Raw genomic sequence first — 24,868 nt, 5'->3', positions numbered from 1 at the left:
TAACAGGCCGACCTTACAGATTTTTTCAATGCGTATCCCTGGGGTCTGGCTTTTGGTTTTGGGGGAAAGGAGCTACGCACGGTCACAATATGAAGAAGAGAGAGAATGGAAAGTAACAGGGGAGTAAATAGAGATAGATGAAACAAAAAAGATATAATGTGGGCGTGGAAAGATAACGAAGGCTGGAAAGATGCAGGAAATAAGGAAAAGAGGGGTTAGCAAGGAAAAAGAAAGAAGAATTAGGAAAGAGAAGGCTGAATGCAAAAGAGAAAGATGGACAGTTAAATGAATATGAAGTTGGAGTGGGGAGATATAGAAAACATGGGGTAAATAGAGAGAACAAACAAACTAGATAAATAGAGAAGGGAATTGCAAGAGGGGAAGAACAGCAGAAAGATCAGGGCACGAGTCAGGAGTACACGTGGGTGGACTGCGTCCATCCACTATTTTCACAGGGTGGACTCCATCCACCCTGCCAAGAAGTTGGTCCCCACTGAAAAATGTGCTGAACTGCTCCCATGGTAATTTCCAAGCACCGTGACACTTTCAGCAGCACCTGCACGTTGTCTGTTTAGATCCACAACAACGTGAAGGGGGGGACGGGATGGGGCTTTCTTATTTTAGGCTCCTGCTGGGCCCATAACAAACGCCCAGTTTGAGGGGTCATCAGGCATACTTTTGTATGAGTCTTCTGGCTGGGAGCAGTCAGGAAACTCACACCTGATGCAAATGCAGCAGAGGGAAAACAAAGGCTCACACCTTATTAGCACTTCACCCATACAAGGGACGCAGCTTTTCATTTTGTACAATCCCTATCTACAAGATATGCATACAGTGTAAGAATGTCAGATGCGTTGGTCTTTCCCTGTATTTACACAAAATAAATAGCATTTATAATAGAGCTTACTACACCTGGGGAGGCGTTAAAATAATTAAAGTATCACTATTTTTTCTTGTAAAGCACTATGGGTAGAGGAAGTTTACGCTGACAAAAGGCAACACTGTTTTATGTGTAGCTTACAAAAGTGTGAATCTTCTGCCTAAATCAGGAGGGTTTCCCTGTATACTCGAAATATGCTCCAATGTACTCACGATAGACATGTTAAACATATATGTGAGGGCTTACGATCTGATATCACTTCTTGTAATGGCACTTCCTGTGATGTCACACGCCGTGATGTCACACGCCGTGATGTTACACGCTGTGATGTCAGACGTTGTGAAGTCATGCGCCATCATGCCACTTGCATTCTGTTTAACTAGGTTAGTCCCCCCACTTCTTTATTTAGGACTCGTACCCTGAGAAAGATATAGAGAAAAGGAGAGGTGTGACTGGTAGAAAGTAGGGAATACACAAGAAACGAGGAGTGGTTGAGTGAAGAATGAGACTTGCAGGAAGAATAACAGAGAATAAGGGAAGGTGAAGAGAAACGGGGCAGAATAAAAAGGCACAAGGGAGATGAAGAAAAGAAAAGTGAGAGAGTGTACCATGGGGAATGTAATCTTTACTGCAGACAGAGGGGGGCGCGAGCTGATGGATGCAAGGGGAGCTGGGAGCATGTAAAGTGAAAGGGGGTGTCATGGGAAGGATAGGGAAGAGAGGGAGGGGCTAAAGGCGAACGAGGACTGTTGGAGGGATGTGGAGGAACAAAGAGCTAAAGGAAAACAAGAGCATGGATATCACTAGTGCAGCGGGTGCAGTGGTGCCATTACCCAGGGGGGTTCAGGGCCCAGTGCACCTCAATTGCAACTGTTTTTTTTTGCTATCGAACTTCTGGTATAGGGGTTGGGGAAATTGTCTTTACTTGGGGAGAGGATGTGGTCCGTCGGCTGTGCTGCCGCCTCTGGTGCAGGAAACCAGGGTTCGAGCCTCGAGGTCGCGTCCACATCCTGTGATTCTGGGCAAATCACTTAATCTCCCCGTGCCTGAATGTGTAATGTAAATAGGTGCTCATGTAAAGCGCTCCAATACCTTGGGGTCGAGTTCGCGCTATATAAATATGCAACAAAAAAAAAACTTGCATTAGGGCGCATGCAAGCCTTGCCTCGCCACCGACCTGCCATGCCTTATATGCCGTTACCAGTCCCTGGATGCCTCACCCGCAATGAGTGAGAGATTCTGTAGGCAGGAGACAACTGCTGACTGCAGCGGGATAAACTTCGCCTCAGTGACATGGGAAATCTTCACGAAAGTTCGCGAAGCCGAAGCTTTCCCACTTCGCGGGCAGATTGAAAACCTTTGATTGCACATAAATATAAGACACACATTTTGTAGGTTGGTGATTGCATTAGATGAGCATGACTTCACTCCCTATCATTCAGTCTAGAGACCTGGACGCACGTAGACATTGAATTTTTCTCTGTAAGAGAGCTTTCGTAAATTACTAATCTCAAAAATAGGATATTTTAAATGTTGCTCCTATTTTGAAAACATCTGCATGACCCCCGTGCAGCACCACGAATGAAGCAACTCCCCCAAAGCGTCATCTCATTCATAATTGAGGCTTTAGATGTGATGGCCATGGATATATGGATCGAGCTGGCATCTCTTTCATTACTCACTTCACTGAAGATGTAAAGACGCCTTAGCTCAGACACACAACAATGACCAGTTAGGACCGTCACCTGACTCATATCACTTAATTTATGAGACTGTCTGCCGGTAGGCACCACTGCACCTTAATTTTGAGGACATGGGGCAGATTTACAAGCCCCTTGAGCCACTTTTGCGCCACTTTTCCCATGTTAAATGTGACGCAAAAGTGGCGCAAGGGGCTTGTAATTCTGCCCCTTTATTTGCTCCCTGGAGAAGCAGTCTCGGACATTTGGCAGCCGCCCGCCCCGTCATGCCAAGGATTAACATTTCTTAGAGTTTCTTTGAGCTGCATGCTCACTACAGGCCTCCAGGACCTCCAGTAACCGGCACGCGCACCACTGTTCCTCAAGGGCTGTGCCTGGCTCGTCGCCTGCCGTCTGCCCTGGACCAGTACGGCAGGCCCGGCCGCATGCACACGAATTCCATCATTGCCCCACCGGCAGCCTGTCACCCCACAGCCGCAGCAGCATGCGTCAGCGCCAAGAATGTCCACGTGTCCAGGGAAGCGCGCGCGGGCTGGCAGTTTGGAGCAAACAGAATTTGGAAATTAAATTAGGTGATAGTTTGGCAATCTCAAAATAGACCTAAGTAACATTGTAATTCTGTTTTCCCAAGCAAAGGTGTTATGATACGATGTATGGAGGGTTTACAATTGCCGATTCCTCTGCATTGATGACCCTGGTATCAGCCAAGAGGTGGCATTTCGAAGCACCATGCCCATTAAATTGGACGCACGATTTCTTAAAAAATGTGTTTCATATTAGATAGCGAGTCAAGAACTGAATTTATTTATCGGATTTTTGGAAACATTTTCTTACGGCCTCCGATCACATGAACTGCCTTCATACTTTGAAAGGGAGAGTCAGGCTAGCCTACACGTGCGTCTGCTACAGGAACTGTTAAATGCGGCGTTTTCTTTACTCTCTTCACTTCCTGTAGGAAACGCAATATTTTACTTCACATGTGTGCTGCTAAAATGGGTGTGCTGATGTCACGTCTTGCACTCCTATGACGCCCACTTCCTGTTTCAGGAGCCAATGGCAGTTCGCAACAAGCATTGGCAATTCCAATGGTTCCAGTGTTATATGTAAAGCATTACAAGTACATACCATACGAATGGATTTGTATTGTGTGGAAGCTAAGAACTGTAGAATTATATTCATATAGGTGGAAAGGTCAGGTGACAGCTGCACTGTCAAGCCAGACCTAAAAATCTATGTAAATTAATAACAGCCCTTCTCCCATTTGTGCTGCTGTCAGAGAAAAACACTGTAAGCTAGCTAGCTAGCTAAGACACTGTAATAGCATTAGAACGTCATGTGTGTGCCCCTGAAAGTTCATGTTCAGGAAGCTTGATGAATAAACAAAATCATCATGGTTGTGTAGAGGGCGAGCACTTTTTGTGGAAGCACGCAAGTTCTGCGTAATCAAAATGTTCCCGGGCTAACAACATGTGGGTGAGCCAAAGCCCCTCTCCTGGTGATTGTCTCATAATTGGCGACAGCTGTGCTGTCAAGCCTGACCATAAAAAGGAGAGGATCTTAATTAAGAAACATGCTGGCACAAAATTAATACTAAGAGTTGGAAGGTTTTCTTGAATGGAAAATCTCACAGAAGTTTAAACATCATGGTAAGGAGCAACACACATTTTAAAGTATAGATATTTAAGACTTATTTTCATGCCTCAAAATAGACTGAATTTAAATTGCATTTGGTGTAAAAGTCTAAATGCTTTTTTTAGGTCGAGCCTAGCGCAGCGCGCATACGCTGCCCTAGGAGAGGGCCTTTTGGAATCACTCCAGACATTCATAAAGCTTTCCGAAAGCTTGTGCGTCTGGTTGTGAAATTCTATTGGCCTTTGCGAGTGGCTTTCAAAAAATGAAAGCAAGCAATTTGCCAAAGGCAGGTGCGTGTCCCACCTTTTCCTAAAATGTTCGCTCCCATGGTGTTTTGCTGTCGGGAGTGAGCAGCGGCACGCAGGGTGCCATCTGTTGTGGATTATGTTGCTTTCCCTGGGACATGTTGCTTTCACTTTCGCGGTCGCGTGGCTGCGCTTGTTATGCTAATTAGGAGTTGGGGCTTGTAGATATTTACTTCCGTATGGGAGACACCCTTCATTCACCCACATGGTCACATGACGGCCGCATTGGCGCCACTGTAGCTCCTTTTACTATGTGGGTGTCAGTAAGGGAGATTTGAAAAGGTGCTGCGCAGTGTTGCTGGACGCACGTGGCGGTCATGAGGGCTTTGTGTGGCGTGGCTGCCATGGTGCGTTGTGCACTCCACTCTGGTGGGCGCCGCCCTGTCCCCGCTTCCCTTGTTTGGCACTCTAGCCACACTGCTCCTGGTATCTCTAGTACTGCGGGGATTGTGGCCATGCAGGGTGCGCGGCCTCCGCCATGTTGGAGGAACAGGAGGCAGGGCAGTGCCACTAGGATCGTCTCCTAAGGCTTGCCGCTGCGTGCCCCCTCTTTGCGAGCGGTGCGCCCAGGGCTCTGTGGCCTGCTGACCGCCCCCGGTAACAAAACTTGCTCGCACTGCATAGCATTTTAAAAATTCTTGTTTGCCGTTGTCCGTGGTGCCTTGTTAAACTAGTCATGTGGCTTTCTGAAGGGAGAAAAAGCCACATGCGAACAGTTAAAATACTAGAGACAGCTAAACAGCAAGATCCCCTTTATCATTAGCAGCTTGAGTTACACAGGCATTTCCAAGGCTGAAAATAACGTAATTCCAGCCACACCGTCTTTGAATATCTGCAGAGCGCCCTGTGCGCTCGGCGCAGTCAAGCGAAGCAGAATACACTTTGTTTTTAAAGAAGGTAATATTAAATTAAAGACAATACTAAACTATGGTTTTTTAGTCACTCAATGTGGCTTATCAGTTTGTACATAGTTTACAGACGCTCAGAGATCTCAAACTCGAAAGTAAACCAGTGTTTTGGCCAGATGTGCAAGTGTACCCTGTGCTGTACTGTACAGGACCATCATGCGTGTTTTCTTTTGGGTGAGCAAGTACAGTGTTCTGTACAGGCCAACAACCAGCTTTCCGAGTGAATACAATTCTGCACATGTACCAACTCCATACAGTACAATTATCCAGCACATATACATATATGTAGCGCCATACTTGGCAAGACTGTCCTTGCACATCCCATTTCGCATTTCATAAAGTCGGCTATTCAGTGAAAAAGCGGAATTAGAGGGCTCTGGGACTTACCAAAATCAGGAGCCAAATGAATTTTAGGAGCATTGCCTCTCACGCATTTGCAGGCTAATTCCCAGCAAGTGCACTACTTTGCCTTCAAAGATATACGCCAGGACACCTTTACAGCTTCGGACTAGCCCATTGGGCAATCAAGCAGTGCTCGTGCAGCAGGTCTGAAAAGTCTGTGTGTGGGCTGATTGTTTTTAATTTTGGGGGCCTGTTTAATCTTCTTGTGCACCACTTTTTACTGTTTATGTATCTGATATTAGGACAAACATTGTCTACAGCGAGCACAAATATGCTTGTTCCCACAAACCATTACAAAACACCTCTATAATGTGTCTTTAGAAGTTCAAAACGGCCCAAATGCAAATGTGGGACAATTCTTTTTTTTAAGCTATCTGATTTGTTAACGCATAGCAACACAATACATAAGACAATGTGCTGCATACCTAAACGCTTATAAGGTCCCAAAGGCCAGACCTATTGGCTATGCCAATGCTTGTTAATGATTGGTAATGGCAACATTGAATGATTCATAGTTTTATGCATTTGTAGATGTATGATTAGGTCACTGATTACTGATAAATCCCACCCCACATCTGTAAAGTGGACTGACTCCACAGACTACCACAGAATGCAAAATTATCTGCCACTTTCACATGTTCTTGTGGATCCTGGTGGTAGCATTCTTGTGATTCCTGACCACCATTGTCTCATATTTTCTCATTTCCAAGCAGATGCACACCCGCGTCGGTCGAGCTTAGGTTGCTCTACAGTAAGTTGGGCTCGCTCCTAAAATGTGATGTGCCTCAAATGACAGGTATGACCACAAAGAGTGGAAACTAAGCTCTTCAGTAACTTTAGGGTTGTATCTTAACTTTCATCACATCTCCTTTTACAGGTGGCCTTCACTTTTTGAATCATCAACTCTATTTCAATTTAAAAATCACATTCTGACTTAAGACCTTAGTTTCACCCTCCTGGGATACTGCCCAGTGAAATATAGCTACCAAGGTGTTGAATCAATTATACTAGCGGGGGAGCCACATTAATCTCTGAAACCTGACTAACTATTATACAATAAATGTATACATGTTCCATCATTTATTTCTAATTGTTTTATAAGCACTATTGTTCCCACCACTACTGGTACTACCAAAAGTACTACTTCTGCTTCTTCACTTCTTTCGACTACTATTATTATCCCTACTACAATACTTTAAAGCCGCTGTATTCCAGTCCATCAACATTCTCCACACACACCATCTATATACAAATCATCGTTAGTTCTGCTGCAGTAGGAACTGTCCAACTTGAGCTGCAAACCACCTCCCCTTCAGGAGGAGAACACAACTTCTCTGTTTTCAGCCTCTTGGGCCTTTTGGAGAAGTGCACCTTGAGTCCAATGGCATGGTGGGTGAACATAAGACTCATGTCTGGGCAATTGGCTGACCTGGCATTTCAGGCTGGCTGTTCCTTTAGGAGCAGAGCCAAGACCTATTTAAAATGGCAGGTCTCGGACGAGGGTGGCACAGTGTGTGCGAAATCGAGGACTGGCACATGGCCTTCAGCGATCGGCTGTGGCTGGAATTATTTAAAGCATTCCTTAAACCACTTTATTGTTGTTCACAGTAGACGCTTTCAGTGTAGCAGGTTTGTCCAGACATGGGACCCATGCTCATTATACCATAAGATTCAAGAAGCACCTCACTGGCACGACCTAAGAACCCTGGAACTGGCTCGGTGCTGCCTGTGTTCCCTTCGGGAGAAGACCTGGACTGGCAATGCGTGCTGGACAGCTCCAATAGGAACAGGACGAAAACTGTTTTGCATATGACTGATTTCTGTCTCGAGTGGGTCAGTGTGCAAAAAATGATGGCCCGGAATGTGGCCTGAGTGATCACCAGTGGGTGAAATTAATTTAGGGATTCCTTTGATTCATTTTTCGTTTGTTCAGTAATAACACAACAAAATACAATAAAGACAATCCTATTACATGTATTGTATTGTCATTGTATTGTAATTGCATTTACATAGTGCTTACCACCCCTGACGAGGCATCGAAGCGCTTTTTTGGCGAGCAGCACGCTACTCCAGAACCCATAAAGGATTAGTGGTGAATTAGTATAGTGAAATATGAAAGTCATTTGACGGTGGATATGTTAGTTATTTGGATTGAGAAGGATAGTGGAGGGATAGAAAAGGGAAAAGGTTTGCGTTAAGATAGTGCTTGCTACCCCTGATGAGGAGTAGAAATGCATTTTTGGTGAGCAGCATGCTACTCCGAAACACATGAAAGATTAGTTTTGAATTAGTATAGTGAAATATGAAAGTAATTTGAGTGGTGGCTATGTTAGTCAGTTGAAATATAAACACAGATGGAGGACAATTTGAAAGTGTGCTTGGCAAAAGCACTTCAGGAGATGCCACTCTCTCACCTGGGTGGCCTGTGCATAGGGTTGGCTTGGCTCAGCAACACACACACAGTAGCCCTGTGGGGCGAGGAGCAATGATAGTACATTGTCTATGACAGGATACCCATATTTGTTAATGGTTGTCCCACTGATTAATTTGTTTGGCCTAGGGGCCGTAGCATGAGTTATTCTTAATTTCTGCTGTATTTGTGCAGTTGATGCCTTTGTGGTGCGGCATGTGAATAATGTCTGCACCCGGGAAATATTGAATTAAAGCTTTTAAATATTTGATGTATTTTCTTTGGGTAAATATTCAACAGGTAACAAGAGCTTTGGAGTCCGACAATAGTTGATTTGTCTGTATCAGAAGCATTATATAACCTTCCAAAGGATACTGATCAAGCAGCTCCGTCTATTTTCTCATTTTACCTTTCTGGTCACTGCCCTCAGCGCCCATCTCTGGTCCCATACCTCGAAGCTTTCTTTTGGCTTGGAGGTCACAATTTCCAACACTGTCTCTGCTTTTGTGCTTATGGCCTTGACCGGAGACTGGAGGTCACCCTTCCAGCAATGCGTCTCACCATTTTCTATTCCTCTTGCATAGGTTGGTACTGGTCACTGGTCAAGGATGGAAGCCCTTGAGATTGTTCTCCCCTTTACATGATGATTATCAGTGATCAGACACTCGCCATGCCCATTGGCTGGACGGTGGGTGCAATCCGACCTACATAGTGCCTAATGTTCTGCTGTTAACCATTACATGACTTTAAGCCACAGCAAAAATATTTGTTCTGAAAGTTTTTTAGTGGTTTGAATTGTAGACATTTCATCGAAGTTTCTCGCGTTTATAAAGGGAACAGTAAAACCAGACAACTTGATTACATCGCTGTCACTAGCTGTTTTGTTGCGAACTAGTATATGCAGCTGATAACTTGCGTACACCCTGCTAAGGTTAATGAAAGAAAGGGGAGCAAAGGGCATGTTCCGGTGGGAGAGAAACATCTGTGAAACAATGCAAAATAAATAAATAAACAAAAACAACATGATGCGCACTGCTTCAGATGCAGGCTGGCCTACATGGCCTATTAAGAGACTCCACAGGAGGCTGTGATGGTGTCCGTCACAGGTCATGCCTACCAGTGAGCATCCTTTCAGGGGCGCTGGCTTGTTACAAGATCTCAGGACTTACCTGTAGGCCGGCGTGCTTTTGCATAACAGAGCAGCTGGAAGGAGATCCATAGTGACCCACACAACTAAAGCCTCACAAACTAGAGCTGGTTGAATGAGAGGGATGTGTGCGCATTGATGCATCATACCATGAAACCAACTATAAGAAAAACATGATATTCAAAGGTAACATGGCGGTTGGAATCGTACCTTCTAGAAGCCGTTGAACCGAAAGCAAAATTGATAGAGAGCAGGCTCACCAAAGACCACTGTCATTTGATGCTGGGATATTGGCAATTAAACTGTGGGAAGACCCTCCCTGCATATGTGCCACCCCGCCACTTGTTCTTCTACGTGCTATATGGCTTAGTGGAAACATATGCAAATGCCCGCTACTCAAGAAGGTGGGCCTTAGGCAATGCAGAGGGATGAGAACACACCACACTATAGTATGGTGGACACTGTCCCAATTTATCACACAGCCTTTGGTCAAAAGCGTTTTATACAATTGCAACGAAATGGAAAAACATCTTTTGGGACACTTGGGAAACTTTCGACTGAGTAACGCTAGCAGCCTAGCTGAAAATAACTGCTTCTTAATTGTATACATTACTTCTTTTCAGAGATGTTACAGCTTTTTTGTGCGAATGATTGTATTTATTTAGTGAATGTTGAATTATTCTATGCAACCTTAAGATGACTTAAGTTATGTCATGGTTTCCTCTGCAGATGTTTCCAGGAGTGTTTCGTGGGCAGACTCTCTGGGGAGAACGAGCAGCACTCCGCTGTCTCGGCTGCGGCCCTCCATGTCCAAGATTGCCTTCTCGGGGTCTGAGGGGCCCGGATGGGCCAGCGGCAGAACCTCCTGCGGAGATCTCCGGCACAAAAGTTCGCCTTTGGTGGTCAGCGGCTTCGGCAGCAGCACTACCCACCCCGACCTGCACAGCTCCAGTTACCATGGCAGCGCCGACCTGCAGCAGGCCTCGCCCTCCTCTGCCAAGCGAAGCACAGAGCCGACACAGTCATTTGTGGAAATTTGGCATGACCGTCTGCTCCGGCACTGGCCCGTTCTTCCACCCATCTCGCCACAAAGAGGTTAATAAATGTTTGCTTTCCCCCCTGTTCCCATATGGTTTGTTCACAGGCCTGTGCTTGTGCGTGCTTGAATGCGGCCTCCCATTGACTGCTGCGAGGCAATTGTTAGCCTAATGCGCCCCATCTTCAAATCAATGGCCGCACACAACAACGGCCGGGGCCTCAGATGCGATGCTTTCCACAGCACCATTGTCCCGCCTTTGTTAAGCATTTTTTAACCTAATAAATAATGTCAAAAGCCTCCGTCCTAGCCAAAAATGTTCCTTTTGAAACATTCCCAATAGTATTTTTGTCCCCCAGTGTCTCCCGGTGTCACAAAGAATGTGCGCCTCTCAATGGGGCTCGGGTGGCTCGCGTGCCACCGCGCACAAGGCGTGCTTTCGGGAGCTGAAAGTTTAACGCTTTTTGGTGACATTGGAAGGAATGCCATTGAAAAAGGAGCGTTTGTCTTTCCGTGAGCAACCCCCCGTCGCTGCTTTAGCGTTGCTCCTTTCTGAGGTGCCTACTCTGAATTTTACAAAATACTTGAAAAGAAGGGTGATAGGTTCTTTTGAAGGTCAGCTGTGGCAGAACCTGTATATCTGCTTTGTCCCAACTTCCTTTTCCACACCAATGGTTTTTTAATCGCTGCACTTTTTGTAGCGGGCTAGTAAATTTCTGGAGTTTTTTATAAAGCGACTGGTTTCAGGAGGAAATGCGAGTTTTCTCCTTTTGTTACACTTAACAACTAACATGGTCTGCGAGCCATGTGGCCCGGATCTCCCACCTTCCCTGTATGTGTGTGGAATAAAATCGAATACGTGGCTTACTCATTCTCACCGAAAGCCCACTAGCGATAACCAAATTATCCCTTTAAAAGTGTGGTTCCTTCATTTACCGACCTCTGTGAGTGACTCATCGTTAACCTTATAGCGAGCTCGTTTGAGGGAATGCCTATGAGCTTAGCTCATTTCTTGATTTTGTGACCTTTTACTGATACGTCCATTCTGGCACGTGTAAAAAGTAGATATTTACCGAAAAATATGAAAACCACATTTCTCTGGGCCGTGTGGAGTGCTGTCTGTTTAAAATAACCCTTTACACCCCCCAAAAAACGTAGGAGGCATTGCTTTCCCAGTAGAAGTCGCCAAGCTCTGGAACTCACTGCTAACCAGTATTAGAATCACCCAAGACCACATCCTCTTTCAAAGACAGTTGGAAACTTGGCTATTTCCTAGATAACTGCACCACCAGCATCGCGGCAACACAGCCCTCAAGGTCATTCCTCAGAATTGCAAGCATCTCAACCAGGGAACTGCTGGCAAGCAAAAGAAATGCCTGAGTTATTGTTTGCTTTGGCATTATAAAGTTATGTACTTCCATATATAAGATTCATGGCCCACAACAATTCTCAAACCATACTGCGCAGAGGTCAGCAACAAATTGTAACTTCTACCTATTACATTTACATAAGACATACCTGCTTTGAGAGCTGCCGATCCCCCAGGCACTGTACAGCCAAACATCACCAACTGGATAGACATGGAATAACTGAAGTGATTTGTTACACATCACTGGCCAATTTTGGAGGACTTTAATATACTGCATTCACTGCAGGTCCCAGACATCTATACAAGTTGACCATTTCTATATATCTCACAGAGACCCTCGCACATGGGATGATTTAAAAAAATGCTCATCCCAACATCTCTCCACTTCTCTGTCCCTTCAACCACGCCAGCTCAGGAACACAACTATACAACAAATCTTAGAATGGACAACCTGGTGAAGTACCCAGATAAGCACACTGCGTCATATAAAATACTTTAAAGGTACCCGCAAAGCTGTTCAAAGTTACCTGAAAACCATGTCTCTTACACTTCATCATCCAACACACTACTAAGCGCTGCGTCCCACAACACAATATCCACATCTCAGTGGTCATCACAAATTACATGGAACACATCCAACATAGGATCAAAATAAAAACAACATCCTTCCAGACACACACCTCAATGGTGTGGCATGCTACTCATGCAGGCAAGCCTTCAATGTCCCACCTCGGAGTAGTAAGCGCTATATGAATGCTGCAGTACAATACAGTACATTCATGCAGCGCTAATGCCAGCCTTGGGGCTCAATATTTCAAAGTTCTGGCAGTTTTTCAAAGAATTCTGTTGCCACCGAGCACAGACCGAGGCTGAGAGAGGTTACAGCCACTCTATGACAGACTGCTGTCTCAAACATGAACCAACGCCACAAGAGGCTGTGGTTTGAATTTTCCTGCATGGGTCACTATACATGGAACTTAGCCTCAATCTATTTAAAAAAAAAAAGAAAAAAGTTATTTTCCAAAATATGTATAGATGTATTGAATATTTGAGATTGTCACGAAATGTTAAAAAGGATATTAGATAGGAGAAAAAAATGCATTTCAGCCCTAAATTTCATAACAGATGTTCTATCAAGAAAACTTATCAATACTACATAAGCTTGAAAGGTGGTCTTAAAAGGTGGGATATGATTGCTACAGGCACTATGACAGTATGAATATTTTTGTCACTGACTTTCAGAACATCTGACCATGCGTGGATTCATTCTTGATAAAGTGACTTTATCTTTATAACTCTTATCTGGCATTCAGTTCCACAGTTAATATTTCAAGCACTGCAAAGGACACATATGTTGTATTATTATTATGACCCATTTAACAGACACTAAATGTATCCACTAAAGGTTGAAGAGGCTTTTTGGAGATTCAAACTTGTGACCAGCATATCACACTTCAGCATCAAGCAAATAATTCACTGAGCTACCTTACCAGCTGCCATGAAGACATAATAAACTGGTATGTCTGGAGATGCAAGCAAAAAGTAATTTTCATGATGTGATACATGTATTAATATATTACAGTGGGATGATCAGACAGGAATTGCTTTTTATTGTGTCTGACCTAGAGACAGTTTTATCCGTCTCTCCAACCTCATGTCGTCTACAAAATCATTATAAAATATATACATATATATATATAACAGAGAGGGGCTTTTGTTCAGCCTTCTCGGTCCATTGGTCTGTTCAAGTGAACTTGCATTTACATCCACCCACCACAGTCTACAATATAGGACAGGGTCATCCATCTTCAGCCGTTGGCTCTCCTCACTGTGAGTGATGGTATTTTGCGTTTGCACATGTGCACATCCAACTGCAAAACAGCGCACATCAGTACTAGGGCTGGAAGGGCAATCACTGTTTTCATAATTTTTTTTATTTTTGAGATGGGACATTTTTATTTACTCTTTTTCAAAACATATTACAACGGCCTTTGCACAGTTTTACATTTGTACTTTTTAAAATTACATTTAGACTTTTAATGCCTATTGCATATGTTTGAAAAAAAAAGAAAGAAAAATTGCAGACTTGCCAAGGTCACACTTATGAGCTTTGCCAATGCTTGTTTGGTTGGGGTGGAGCATGATGTATTCTAAAATGTGGCATGCCCACAATTAATGAAAGTTTTGCCATATGTCATTATTTGTTTTCCAAATTGGGTGTTGTATTGTTTTTGAAATTCTGACAAATCAGACATATTTTCTAAATTATGTTGCAATATCCACAGAAACAGCATTTTCAGTAACTCGTTCTCGCAAGAAAACTTAATTGGGCACATCTGGCAGCTTTTCTGCAATGTTTCTAGTTTTTTTGCAGGAAAGTACATGGGCCGGTCTTCAGAAAAGTGAACATGAAAGTGAAGTGTAACCATTCGTAGTGATAGAGGTGGATTCAAGGAACTTGTGTTGATAACATTATTTCATTATTGAGACTTGGGGCAGCATAATAATATTGGTGGGTCTGGAGTTAGTGCATGATCTGTAGACAGCACAGCTCGGAAACACGGAGAGGCAACTACTGCTCTGTGTTTTGCAACTCTGGAGTCTGCGGCCCAGTGGGGACAACTGGAGGATTCACAGGGCTCAGAAGATGGGCCACATACTTGACACTGATGTGATATGCAGCAGGTTTTCGGTTCATCATGGGCCCATTAGCTGAGAGCTTGAAGACATACTGTCAGCACACCCTGCTGCTTGTGCTGCTGCTGTTTAAGCAGGTTCCTGACTGGGAATCTACACACCTGTGTGTTTGCACAGAGGCTTAATGACTTTATGTTAGTTTCTCTGCTTCCTGCTTGATGAAGGCCTTGTCAATCAAATGATTAGCTTCGAGTGAGCTTCTTTACTAGTGTACTTCAACAATGAACACCTTTCTCCCTGCTTGCTTTCTTCAGGATGCACTCTGCCTCCTTTATAGACATCGGTAAACCCTGAGGAATACTCAGTGTCTTCTTACATATTTATCTATTATTCACTCACTCCTTGTGTTTTTTATTTTAAATATCTCTGGTGGCCCAGATTTCTGTGCCATAACGAATAATGGGTCAGTCTTTTCCGGCACTATTCTGGGCAAATGTTGGATAGAAGATGCTGTAAATGACTGGGCAAAGTTTGTGATGCTTTGGCTACATCTCTGCCTTTTCTACTACTTCCTTATGATCCAACATGTATTTCATTGAAGAGGAATACCAGATGCCAAGGTAGAGCATGTTAGTCGCCCTCTCTAGTTGCTATTATTCCTGGAAAAACACTCTGGCTCTATCCATCCCAGAGGCTGCGACCAAGGTGAACATTTTACTTGGTGAATAAGGATTTGATTTTTTTCCACACCAACTGCAGGGTTGCGTTTGACGTATGAGAGTATAAAAACCATTCAACTTTTAATCAGTTTGCCAAAGTGATGATTCTTAATTTAGTAGTTCAGAAGTACTAACAAATAGTGGTGTTGCTACATAAATACACTGGTAAATCCCTACCAGGCTCCTTTAAAATCTCAATGAAATTACTCTATATAATTTTAAAGCATCTTCTAACTACATCATGAATTCGCCAATAAATGCAGCCGGCATGGGGGGATCACTATTGGAATTACATGCAGATGAGAGGGAAACACGGGGGGTTCCCAAGGCAAGGCTTGGCAGGAGAACATGCCTCTCCGATAACAGACACATGATGCCCTAGTTATTCTCCTTCTCCATTGGCATCCTGCTTCTCCAGTTAACACTGGCATTGGAGAAAGGGAAGACAATCCAATAGGTCATCAGGTACAGGGGTAAAAGGAAAGCAAGAAAAACATAAAAAATGATCTGAAGCAGAAGTCCCCAGAGAAGAAAAGATAGAAAGAGGAGAAGAAAAGACTAGAGAGAAGAAAAGAAAGAGAAAGGGTACTCCAAAGAAAAATGGAGCATTAAAAAAGAAGAGCCCCACCAGGGGATGTCTGTAACAGACAATTTGCATTGGGGAAATAACGTAGAGGAGCAACCACAAAGGCCAACACTTACAGTGCAGACCGCTCAAAAATAATGAAAGAAATCATTAAGCAACTGAACAATAAATGTAAATGTGTACTATATCATCAACATTCCATCAATAGGATCAATAAATAAACGTTCCAGAAACCACCTATTCGAAGAGTGACCAATATATTATCATATCTTAAATAGAAAGGAGAGACAACAGTAACAGATAAATATTAAATTAAGGCATTATAAATAACAATAGTAGATAATATAAATAACAGCTTAAAGCATAATAAATATTCACAGGAGACCTACAAAATACCAAATGGAGGCTTGAAAAATAGCAATATAAAAAATGATAAGTCACAAATCACTAATGTAGCAAACAGTATAAAATGTTGTAAGTCAATAGCAAATACCAATAAATATTTCACAAGCTATAACATATATCATATTTGATGGGTAACCAACACATTGTCATTTAGGAATCAATAATAGATATATGGATAATTAAGAAGTAAACAGCATATTCCACATAAATTGTAATTCATGACTTCAATACATAGATAATGAAAGCAAAGACAAATCAAGATAAAAAATTAATTCATATATAAAAAATTGTACAAACAAAATGCAGATGAATATAAGAAAAACATTAACGGACAAAGACATGGATGAGTAATAACCACACGGAAAAAGATTAAACACCAGCATAGAATCAGAGAAAGAGGGGAAGAAATAATTCAAGCGAAACAGAAAATAAGCAAACAAGGGACATGAAGAAAGGAAGAAAAGATATATGACATTTAACATAAAAATAGTAAGAAAGAAAAGCGCAAAGAAGACCAAATATTTAGACTTACAAACCAACAAAAATTCCATCAAAAGAAGCTGAGAAAAAAATTCACAAGAGGAGAAGCCAGAAAATAACAAACATAAACAAAGTTGCAATAGGACAGAAATGTAAAAAGATGATAAAGCAAGTGAGAAGAAGGGAAATAGAGATATAATAACACCCAATAATTAACAAGATAGCACCGAAACAGTGCTAATGAAACTGATATATCTCTAAATAACATTAATAAAAATAAGAACAACCTTAAGATCTGCAAAGGAGAGAGCAGTAAAAAGAAAACAACCAAAATAGAGCAACATCATTTACAGTAAACAGTTATCATTACAAAAAAGAGCACAGAGAAGCACTATTAAGCACACATTATGCAGTAAGGCACCGAGGGTATGAAACAAACTATCAGAACAAGACGAACATTAAGGCTGAGAGGTGCCAGGAAGAGACTCCATCAGTGATTAGTGCCAAGGAATCCAATGAGAACTCCAAATAGCAATCATAGAAATATGAACGATCTTAAGAGCTGTAAAGGAGAAATCCGTTAAAGAAAACAAGCAATATAGAGCAACAACCTATGCAATGAATAGTTATTAGTACAAAAAAGAACACAGAGAAGCACTATTAACCACACATTATGCGGTAAGGCACAGAAGGTATGGAAAAAACTATCAGAACAAGAGGGACCTTAAGGACCTTAAGGATGAGAAGTGTCAGGAAGAGATTCAGACTGATTATCCAAAAAAGTGGCGAGATCTGCAGGCTCATAAAAAATCTGTGGGCGAACTCTGAAAGTTATTCTGAATCGCGAAGGACCTGCAAAGGAAAATGGAATATTCATATCTATAAGTCTTCTGCGTAAATTCAAGAACCCTTTACGACGGATCTTTCTGCATTGGAGACACGTAATGAGAGATTTGTTTAGGTCATTCCGAATAGCCGCCACCTCAACTTGAAGTAAGTCTGTGTTCGTTTTGGTGCTCTGTGCTATATCATGAACTGAGTTAAGTTTGAGTAGTATAGTGTCTAAAGTCGAAGCAGAGTCCAAATTACCTTTAGCTGAAACTTCTAGGGTGGGTGAGTTTTGTTTTGCTCTCTTCAGATTACCTTTCGAATCTCTGTCCTTGGGGATAACACCCATTCCGTCTGCCATTGGACACAATACATTAGATACACCAATTGACTGAGAAAGCGTAGCAATAGCGGAGTGAGCACAGAGAACTGTCAAAAATTACTTCGTGGACCACACAGTATTAAATGCGTAACAAGGGCAAAATTAATAAGCACTGCACCGCCAGCAAAAACGAAGACGATCACCAAAGCTTAGAATCAGGCAAAAAACATGCTTCACATGTGATAGTATATACAGCTGAAAAACAGACAAACAAGCAGAAGCCACTGCATAGGCATTATGATACCTCAAGAGTCCTGTCAGCGACTGGCAGAATGTAAGAATAAACCGAAGACTCAGGTCCTGATAAATAGAGGTATAATATTAGACATGCCAATACCTCATTTAGTCCCAGGATGATTAGAGAGAATTTCAAGCAGGAACATAGATGAATTTATGTCCTCAAACCTTAAAACGCTGAGGCGCTCGTACCGGCTGCCATTTTGGAGCGTGATTGTGAGGAGACTATCAACCCCTTATACCTGATGCCCTGTTGGATTGTCTTCCCTTTTTCCTTTATCAGGTGTTCTTATTTGTGTTGTCTATGACAGGTCTAAATGTAATCTCTCTTAATGTTCGTGGGCCAAGATCCTAGACTATTGCATAAGTTTATCTGGTGATATTGTCCTACTTCAGGAGACTAAGATAGCCTTTAAGGAAGCTTTGCTTCTGCAGAAGGAGTGGGTTCTTGATGTTGCTTGTTCTGAAGTCTCTGGTAAGAAGAATGGGGTTGTGACTTTGATTTCTAAAAACTCTGGCCTATCTATTTTTACTGCTGAGCATGATACAGATGGTAGATGGTTGCCTTCTCGCCTGTCCAATGGTTCAGACGATTTATATATTATGAATATTTATGCCCCCAACATTAATGATCAACTCTTTTGGCGTTCCATCAATAAAAAGCTTTCTGACATCCCTCAAAATGCTCGAACAATGCTTGGTGGAGATTTTATTTTGCCTTTGGATCCCATCTTAGATAGATATTCTGCTTTTAAATTTTGTCCTCCCAGGTCACATAAACAACTGCTCAATATGCGTTCTTCTCATCAGCTTGCTGACGTTTGGAGGTTGCATAACCCTAAGGGTAGTGATTTCACGTTTTTCTCCTCTCCACATTCTAGATTTCCTCGTATAGATTATCTTCTAGTTGATTCCGCTCTTTTAAAACATACTAGAAACACTATAATTCATCCAATAGTTGTTTCTGATCATGCAGCTGTCTCATTCACTCTCCTTAATCTGACGGATAATAAAGGACCTTGTACTTGGCGTCTTAATACAGAGATTTTGGATGATAACGATGAAGTTAAAGAACTTTCTGAGGAAATTGATACCTTCTTCAAAGATAATGAGTCCTCTGTGAATTTCCCAATAGTTTTATGGGATGCATTTAAATGCACTATTAGGGGTCATATTATCAAAAAAATGTCAAAAAGGAATAGTGATATTAGAAAGTCACTGCAGTCTTTAGTGGATGAGATCAAGCGTAAAGAGATATTACATAGAAGCTTTAATGATAAGTCTCTCTTGCAAGACATCAAGCATTTGAAATACTCTTTTAACTCCATTGTCACTAAAAGAGCTTATATTGGTTTTCATGCTCAAAAATCTAGTCGCTTGCTGAACAAAATAGAGCAGGTAAGCTGTTGGCTGCCACCTTAAAGTATCAGAACACGAATGTCAAAACTGCCCAGATTTCCTATATTCATAACAACAGTGGCTCTAGAAAATTCCATACTCAAGAAATTCTTGAAGTTTTTCGTGATTTTTATTAAAAGCTTTACACTCCCAAAGATTAATACAATTTATCTGAGTGTCAGCAATTATTGTCCTCAATTCCTACAAATACAATTTCGCAGTCGGAGATGATTGCTCTGGGGAAACTAATTGACTCTGAAGAGATACTTCAAGCTATTAGAGCAACTAGGTCGTGGATGGCTCCGGGGCCTGATGAATACCCTATTGCTTTTAATAAGACATTTTCATCCTCAATAATAAAATATCTCAAGGAAGTTTTTGACAATTTTGTCATGTCTGGTAAAGTCTCTGGCTCAGCCGCTAAGGCTACTATTGTCGTGATTCCAAAAGAGGGGAAAGATCATTCTGACCCTAAAAATTTCCTTCCAATTTCGCTATTAAATATGGAAGCCAAGATTTTTGCCAAAATCCTGGCTAAGCGTTTAGAGGGCCATATCCCTAGTCTTACCCATGGTTCTCAGACTGGTTCTGTAAAAGGGAGACAGGCTAGGGATAATATCCAAAACTTTTGTCATATTTTGGAGAAAGCAAAACTCTCTGCTTTGCCTTCGGCTGCGATTGCTCTTGATGCCGAAAAGGCTTTCAATAAAGTTTCTTGGCCTTTTTTACAAGCAGTGCAACAATCTCATAAGCTAAGGGATTCTTTTATTAATATGGTAATGTCCCTATATGTTCAACCTAAAGCTAACATCAGAGTCAATGGGGCTATGTCTTCTTTTTTTAATCTCCATCAGGGCACTAGACAGGGGTGCCCATTAACACCCCTTCTTTTTCTATTGTCTATAGACCCACTCCTTCGGTTACGCAATTTAAATCAGGATGTCAAAGGATTTCAATTTGGTTCACATACAATTAAAATGGCTGCTTATGTGGATGACGTTCTCATGTTTTCTGAGGATATTGCTACAGCCATTCCTACCATTAAAGAGTTTTCACTCGTCTCAGGGTATACTCTGAACAAGGATAAGACGGAAATGTTCCCTCTTAATGCGTTGTGTTTCCCTTCTCACATGGGTGAGGTCGGTTTTAAATGGCAATCGACTCGAATTAAATACTTAGGAATTTGGTTTTGTGACAACCTTTTAGATACTATTTCTTATAATGAATCTCACATACTAGCTAAGGTTAAAGATCTTTTCTCCTTCTGGTCTCCGAAATATATCTCCTGTGGGGAAGACTTCAAACTCTTAAGATGATGATAACTCCGATTATAAACTTTTTATCCTCCATGCTGCCTGTAAAGCTTTCCTCATCCTTTTTCCATGAGATTGATTTACTTACGTCAAACTTTTTGTGGAGTGATAAGCATGCTAGAATTGCATATCAACATCTTAGAAAGCCATCTGTTTTGGGTGGATTTAATCTTCCAGACTGGAACTTGTATCAAATTGCCTTTTTATCGCCTCAGGGTGCTCTTCGGTTTTTATTGGATTCCCACCATACCCCCCGTTCCTTTCTCACTGCTTCTAAACTTGTGCTACCTCATTCAAGCCGTATTATTTCAGACACAATTAATGCACTAAAATATAAAGACAAAAAGATTTCCAATCCCATTCATAAATCGAGGTGGTCTTCATTATGGTATAATCCTAAAATTGTTACTGATATTGATCCTGTTACGATGGCTTCCTGGGCTACTAGAGGTCTTACGTTGGTCAAACATCTTTATGATTCCAATCATGATCCTGTCCCCTTTTCTTCTTTGGCTAGAGAATATAACCTTAATAATATGGATTTCTATTCCTTTTTAAAATTAAAGGTTGCCCTTTCTAAAATATCCCCCTGTACAGAATCAGTTACCATTTCACTTCTTTCTATGTGGTGTCGTTCAGGTCATACTGCCTCGAAAATATACACGTTTTTTATCTGTGCCACTTCCTTTACAGTCTACTATTACACAAGATAAATGATCACATCATTTTGATAGCGATATTTTCAAACATATCTCCCAATAAGATTGCTCCTTCTCTTATCCAATCTAAATTATTTTCTATGAATCTTATGCATTGGACCCCTGCTCCCTTATACAAGTTGAAGCTCAGGGATAATGATCCTTGTTGGAATTGCATTTTGATCTCAGGCACTCACCAACATCTGTTTTTTGAATGCTCGTTACTACAATCCTTTTGGGATTTAGTTCAGAAACATTTATCACTAATCTATGATATTCCATTGGAGCTCTCATTACCTATGATCTGATTGGGACCATGGGCTGCATTGACTCCTCTACCCCTGGATGATACGGATATGCAACTATTAGATCTTCTTATATCAATCGCTGTCAAAATTATTTTAGCTGAGTGGAAATCCTTTAATCTCTTGTCTTATCATACTTGGTGGGCATGGGTATTATATCTTCGTGGGGCTTATACTTCGGTTGAAGAGAAGCGTTGTACTCCTTCCATTTCTAATGCTATTTGGAGTTCACTGGATAAATATATGAATTTGACTTCTCAGGGGTTGGTAGCCCAATATCCTTTTGTCTCTACTTCTTAATTTATTTTCCTCACTGTAGCAGTTGTCCCCTTCTATCCATCTATATATCTCTCGTCCTCTTTCCCTTCCTTTCTTTCCTTGCTCTTTCTTCTTTACTTTTTTGTTTCCTTTCTTTTTCTCTTCTTTCTTTCATTATGGTACTTTTCGTTTCTGTGCAATGCAACTAATTTTTGGTATCAATCTAGTAGGAGCTATTCATTGGTTGGTTTTCGCTTACCCAGGATTTATGATATTCAATCTATAACATATGCTATATATAATATATTGATTCTGTACTTCTTGTGACTTCTTATTTTTCTGATATGAACTCTATCTTCGAGTCTGTATTTACTCAACTTTTCACTTATTTATTGATCACTATGCTCTGTTGTATTGCATTTTACTATAATTGTATGAATTCTTTTTTTTTTTTTTAAATAATAAAGATATTGAACAAAAGAAAAAAAAAACACTGGCATTAGAGACGGTTCAGGGAGGTGGTAGGGATCCCAGGGGTAATGTGTAAGTACTTTACATTAGCTTAAGCAGCAGAATGTTCTTGTTTTCTCACTAATATCATTAGGTATATTTTTTCAGATTTGCTTAGTGTACAAACAATGCAAACCTTTCACAACAGTGTTTCACTAAACACCCTCTGTGCACGGGCTGGAAATGTGGCGTCGATGTTGTTGGCATCACAGAGCTGCCCTACAATAATAAAGTGTACACACATAACTCAAATCTGACCCTGAATGCACTGTGTATGCACCTTAATTATACATTGATCTGCGGGAAAAATAAATAACCAGGTACATACAATTAACCATGTTTAAATTGTAGCTTCCTTTGTATGTTTTCCCTTGTGACATAGAAGGGGAGGATGAATCCCTTTACGTGTTTGTGGTTAAGTAAACACAGCCTACACCCACTTTATTCTTCATGGTGTTGTATATTTTTACTTCCTACATTCGATTTAAATAAGGAGAAGCATTTCCGGTGAAAGTAATGCTAATTTTCATGACTTTCTTCCGGGATTATGAATTAGGTCTCAGGGAGGCCCCTCTGCATGAAGTATAGTCTGTACCAATATTCAGTGTAGAAATGGGACAATACATTTTCTTAATTTCTGACAGTTAATATATATCCAAAGGAGAAAATATATTGACTTCTATATGTACTTTCAGTTGCTCATGTGAGAATTGTTTAATTTATTACTTGTTAGAAAATCCGGAAAATTGAACAACTGATCCACTCGATTTGTTTTTTTAAACGATAATAACATGTCAACTCTAAGTCAAAAACTACTCTTTGTTCCACTGCTCCCTACTATTATCTTATTAGTGAGCCGTCTCTGATTAAACCGTCCCTTAGTTTTAGTTACCCCGTCATCGCTTCCTACGGTGACCAACCCTGAGATCTGCATGTCCTTCTGTAAAATGCCAATGTTTTTCTAGGTGGGACTCTCTGGGCCGCATTGCCTTCCGGGACCTGTGTCACGCCCCTGGTTGAGGGAGCCTAAGTTACATGTCTATGTGGAAGAATATGCTTTCACGTTCATTTGTGCTAACAATTTTTTAGGATAAGTGAAAGCAAGTGATAACTGTAAAGAAGCATAATTGAGGCAATGTGCAAATCTCTGGCACAGGCTTGTATACAGCACACATTCACTCAAACCTGGCCAAAATGTAGTGTTCAAGAGTGTACTTTCTGTCAGACAGGATTAAAAGTTCACCTTTCGGACAGCATAGGGTTCGTGTTGAAGGGCGTCTACTACTTATTGAGCACCGGGAGGGCGCCTCAGAGGAGGTTCTCAAGAGATGAAGTTGTTCAGATGGGTCTCAAGGACCAGACTTAAGGAGCAACATGTGGGGGAGAAGCACTTGGTGGGAGACTCAGGCAGTGACTTAAAGTGCTGGAAGAGAGTGAGTGGTACATGGAGAGGCGAGGGCAGAGCAACACAGACGCGTTTTTTTGGGGGGGGGGGGGGGAGGGGAAGAGATATAATTTGGGCCGTGACTTAAGAGTGTAGGAAAACTTTTGCCTTGAATGTATCACTACCAATGAAGCAGGTGTCAGGCTCGTTCATGAGAGGGTCATTCATGGCTTTGGGGAGACAGAGAAAAATGGACAAGTTTTATTCATGTGTTTGTTTTGGCCAAACGTCTTTACACCATTAGTATGGAACTTCTGGCCAACAAATGAATACATAAATGGCGGATGCACACCTCTTCCACTACGGCAAATGTTTCCTAGATTCATTCTTTAATAGGAAAGAAGATGGCTCGTACATCACATCGAGCTGATCTGGGCCACGGAATAGAATGGACTGGTGATGGACCTTTGGAGAGGTAGAGTCTTGAAAGGGACAGACAAACAGCCTTCCAGCCTTTCTCGTTGCCCTGCTGGTCTCACTAAACATGAAAACTACCATTCTTCATGCACAGTGAGTGGGGCAGTTCTAGGCTTCAAAGATGGTGGTTTTGCATCCTTTCCTTTCTATCACATCTTATTGGCTGCTGCTCATCCAAAACGTCATGCCATGCGTCAGAGCCAGAGAGCTGGCTCGCTGTAAACTACCAAATCCCTGCAGTTTCATAAGTCTGTCATTTGTATTTTAAATATCATTCTATATAATAATTTGACGTTTTTCTCCACGCCTGTCCGAAAATGAAATGCTGTAATAATTTCTCTAAGAGCTTCTGCTTAGTTTTTCTTAAAACCCTTACGTCCTGCGCGTTGAGGCAGCCACCCTCCATGCCGAATTCGTCCCACGTCTTCCCGCGCTGAGACCAGTGTTCTTTGAGATACACAT

General features: G+C 41.7%; 1 protein-coding gene across 1 annotated transcript in view; it reads left to right on the top strand.

Annotated features, from left to right (window-relative positions):
• The window catches only part of LOC146855442 (uncharacterized), a 181,448-nt gene that overhangs the window by 53,798 nt on the left and 102,782 nt on the right, over nt 1-24,868 (top strand). Inside the window, exon 2 of the mRNA XM_085650608.1 lies at nt 10,114-10,479. Coding sequence (XP_085506734.1) covers nt 10,114-10,479 — 366 coding nt within the window. The remainder of the gene's footprint in view (nt 1-10,113; nt 10,480-24,868) is intronic.

Source organism: Triturus cristatus, chromosome 4_1, assembly GCF_964204655.1.
Source record: "Triturus cristatus chromosome 4_1, aTriCri1.1, whole genome shotgun sequence".
Classification (NCBI taxonomy): Eukaryota; Metazoa; Chordata; class Amphibia; order Caudata; family Salamandridae; genus Triturus; species Triturus cristatus.
The sequence above is the reverse complement of the archived record's forward strand: the minus strand, read 5'-3'. Positions and strand labels throughout refer to the sequence as shown.